Genomic DNA, 3,680 nt, shown 5'->3' with positions numbered 1-3,680 from the left:
CATGCATCAGTTGGGTTACCACCACTTATTGTGCTAGAGGTGACTGGTTCAATCCAAGAACATGCATCAGTTTGGTTACCACCTACGTATTGTGTTAGAGGTGCCTGGTTCAATCCAAGAACATGCATCAGTTTGGTTACCACCACTTATGGTGGTGCTAGAGGTACCTGGTTCAATCCAGGGACATGCATCAGTTGGGTTACCACCACTTATTGTGCTAGAGGTACCTGGTTCAATCCAGGGACATGCATCAGTTGGGTTACCACCACTTATGGTGCTAGAGGTGCCTGGTTCAATCCAAGAACATGCATCAGTTTGGTTACCACCACTTATGGTGCTAGAGGTACCTGGTTCAATCCAGGGACATGCATCAGTTGGGTTACCACCACTTATTGTGCTAGAGGTGCCTAGTTCAATCCAGGGAAATGTATCAGTTGGGTTACCACAGTAGTTAAGGGTTTCTTGGAGTAGTTATACCGCAATTTACTGTTCACGAAAATATTAAATAAGACCAACAAATGACTATAAGACTTAAAGTAGTCGTTACGAGTTAATGTTACTAATTTTACATCGTCATATTCCATATAAGTTAACTTTTGGACCACGATGTACAGGTTATTAATCATGTACTAAGTTAACAAAGGAATATAAGGCTTAAAGCAGCCGTTATTACGAGTTACATATTACTATCAAGTTTTACATGGTTATGTTTAGAGTAACGAAATACAGATATACCAGCTGCTTTACATATATATACACACCAAGTACAAAACTCTACACTACACCACACCTTTTCTAGTTCTACTTGTATTTTATGACACAATACGTTTGCCTGGATTGAGTTACTTCAACACATAACGTTTGGACACAGATTATTTCCTCCTCTCACGAGAACTTGCGTTAAAAGACTATCATACTAAATTTGCTATTTGTAATGAGATGACCAATTACAAACAGGATTGCATTTTATTGATCCAACTATGACAATTACCTGTCAGACATGACTAAACTCTCCGCTGAGTCTGATCAAAAACAGAGCAATAACTCCTAAAAACAATGTGATTTATAAATAGGAACTTACTTGCCAAACTTGGCTAATAATTCTGACAGTTTCTCCTATAATAAAGACACAATTAAAACCTCTCTGATATTCCAATGTGAACTTTACTTCGTAGCCACGGCTTACGATCCTTATAGTTTCTTCCATAGTGAAGACACAGTAATAACAGCTGACAACCCTCTGATATATTATGAGCATTACCTTGTAGCTACAGCTTATAATCATGCTAGCTTTCGCTATAATAAAGACGTAATAATAACAGTTGACAACCCTCTGATATATTATGAACATTACCTTGTAGCTACAGCTTATAATCATGCTAGCTTTCGCTATAATAAAGACGTAATAATAACAGTTGACAACTCTCTGATATATTATGAACATTACCTTGTAGCCACAGCTTATAATCCTGCTAGCTTTCGCTATAATAAAGACGTAATAATAACTGTTGACAACTCTCTGATATATTATGAACATTACCTTGTAGCTACAGCTTATAATCATGCTAGCTTTCGCTATAATAAAGACGTAATAATAACAGTTGACAACCCTCTGATATATTATGAACATTACCTTGTAGCCACAGCTTATAATCCTGCTAGCTTTCGCTATAATAAAGACGTAATAATAACAGTTGACAACCCTCTGATATATTATGAACATTACCTTGTAGCCACAGCTTATAATCCTGCTAGCTTTCGCTATAATAAAGACGTAATAATAACTGTTGACAACCCTCTGATATATTATGAACATTACCTTGTAGCCACGCTTATAATCCTGCTTATTTATACAGTAATAAATACGTGGCGTTAATAGCCAACAATTTTGTCATATTTATGTACAACCATGGCTAACAATACTGCTGATTACTTCTTTACTAATTACTACGCTCTGATATTAAACAATAGTTCTATATGTTCAGAACTTTGGTTCAGTGGTAAACAATGCAGTAACTATATATTTTGAATAAATGGTTCCTCGGTGGCTCAGCGGTAAATCTAAGGGTTTATAGCGCTAAAAATCGGGTTTCGATACCCGCAGTGAGGACAGCACACAGAGTCCACTGTGTAGCTTTGTGCTTGATAACAAACAAACAAAACAAAAACAGTTGAATAAGGTATTGATTTAACCGTCAGTAAAGGTTTTAAAGTTTGGGCAATGTCTAACTTTGACAGCCACAAAAAATAGAAAAATTCCAAATAATAGGTAGCAAGAGTTAAGTTCTTTTGCTGGTCCGCGTTTGAGTAACCAACCGTAAACAGACTTATCAAGATCTTTAAACATAATAAATTTCAAAACTTACATGGTCAAATATAATTAGCGAATATTGAGTTCAGATTTTCTTTGTTGGTTTACAAAACATCCCAGCCCCCCAGTGGCACAGCTGTATGTCTGCGAACTTCCAACGTTAGAATCCGGGTTTCGATACCCGTGGTGGGCAGAGCACAAATGGCCCATTGTGTAGCTTTGTGCTTAATTACAAACAAACAAAACATCCCAATAATTGATCATATTTAGTTGAAAATGATAGAAGAACTGCCACGAATTATTTAACTCAACGTTCTTACATCCTATCATAAAAGACCACTGAAATTCGGAAGAAAGAATCGGTACTGTATAGAAATACAGAGCTAATTACGAGTAGAAGAACATGGCAAATACTTTTAGTAAACTGAAAGTACGACTTGGATAAGGCAAGAAGAATCACCTCGTTAATATTCTGTTAATTGGCAAAATAACGGGGTAATTAAAAATGTGTTCCAATATCTAGTTTAAATAAATGTCTCGAAAACAGAGTTTCCAGAGAAAATCAAACAGCAAATATAAAAGTTACTTCCTTTTGTTTCCACTAAACGATTTGTTTTTACCTGTTATTGTAAATGGTTTTGCAAAGTAACCGAAGTAGCTGTTATTTCACAGTTTGATCCTTTACAGTTATGAACTAAAACTATGACGTAATACATTACCAGCACGTGGTCAAATGAGAAATTGTCCTTAGGTAACAAATAATAAGAGTTATAAAGCTAATAAAGAAATTAAACTAACCTGCTGGCATAACTACCCGCTTTTCGGAGCTGAGGCTTCTACCGGTAGGCCGGCACGAGGAAGAAGAACGGGAGGAAACGTCCATTTGACCGTTGATTGTATGTTTGTCGGAGGTGTAGTGGCCGAGGAGAAGAGGCGAAACAGCTGGGACGTTACTAAATGCACTCGGCGAGAAGTACCTATCTCGGTAGGTTGGAGCCACGGATGCTACGAGGCCTGCCGACTTGCTGGTCACTTCCGTGCTGATAGACGAAGTCTTACCCGGGGAAAAGCGGCGACAAGAGAGGACGCTGTCGACCGGGACAGACGACATTTGGGAAGTTGCGCCGTAGCGGTAAGCACATCCGGGCCAATCGTCCCTTGCACCAAAGGCTTCCACCTTAACGTTCACGGAGCAAGAAGACGGAGGTGGAATCAGCCCTCTACCACCCCCTCCACCAGTTCCACCCTTGTTCAGGTCAGTAGGAAGGACCTGTCCGTAGGTACAGCTACTGTTAGGACCTTCAAACATGATAACAATACAAACTGAAATGACAACTTCCGGTCGTTACTACCGTCCACTTCGACTTCC

General features: G+C 38.6%; 1 protein-coding gene across 1 annotated transcript in view; it reads right to left on the bottom strand.

Moving 5' to 3' along the window:
* LOC111086956 (protein C-ets-2-like) overlaps positions 1 to 3,647 on the bottom strand; it is a gene marked incomplete at its 3' end in the record, with an annotated part of 40,913 nt that extends 37,266 nt beyond the window's left edge. Inside the window, exon 1 of the mRNA XM_022391886.1 lies at positions 3,110 to 3,647. Within this exon, the coding sequence (XP_022247594.1) occupies positions 3,110 to 3,620 (511 nt within the window). The remainder of the gene's footprint in view (positions 1 to 3,109) is intronic.
* Positions 3,648 to 3,680: the final 33 nt, after the last annotated feature.

This window comes from Limulus polyphemus, unplaced genomic scaffold (assembly GCF_000517525.1).
Source record: "Limulus polyphemus unplaced genomic scaffold, Limulus_polyphemus-2.1.2 Scaffold1583, whole genome shotgun sequence".
NCBI lineage: Eukaryota > Metazoa > Arthropoda > Merostomata > Xiphosura > Limulidae > Limulus > Limulus polyphemus.
The sequence above is the reverse complement of the archived record's forward strand: the minus strand, read 5'-3'. Positions and strand labels throughout refer to the sequence as shown.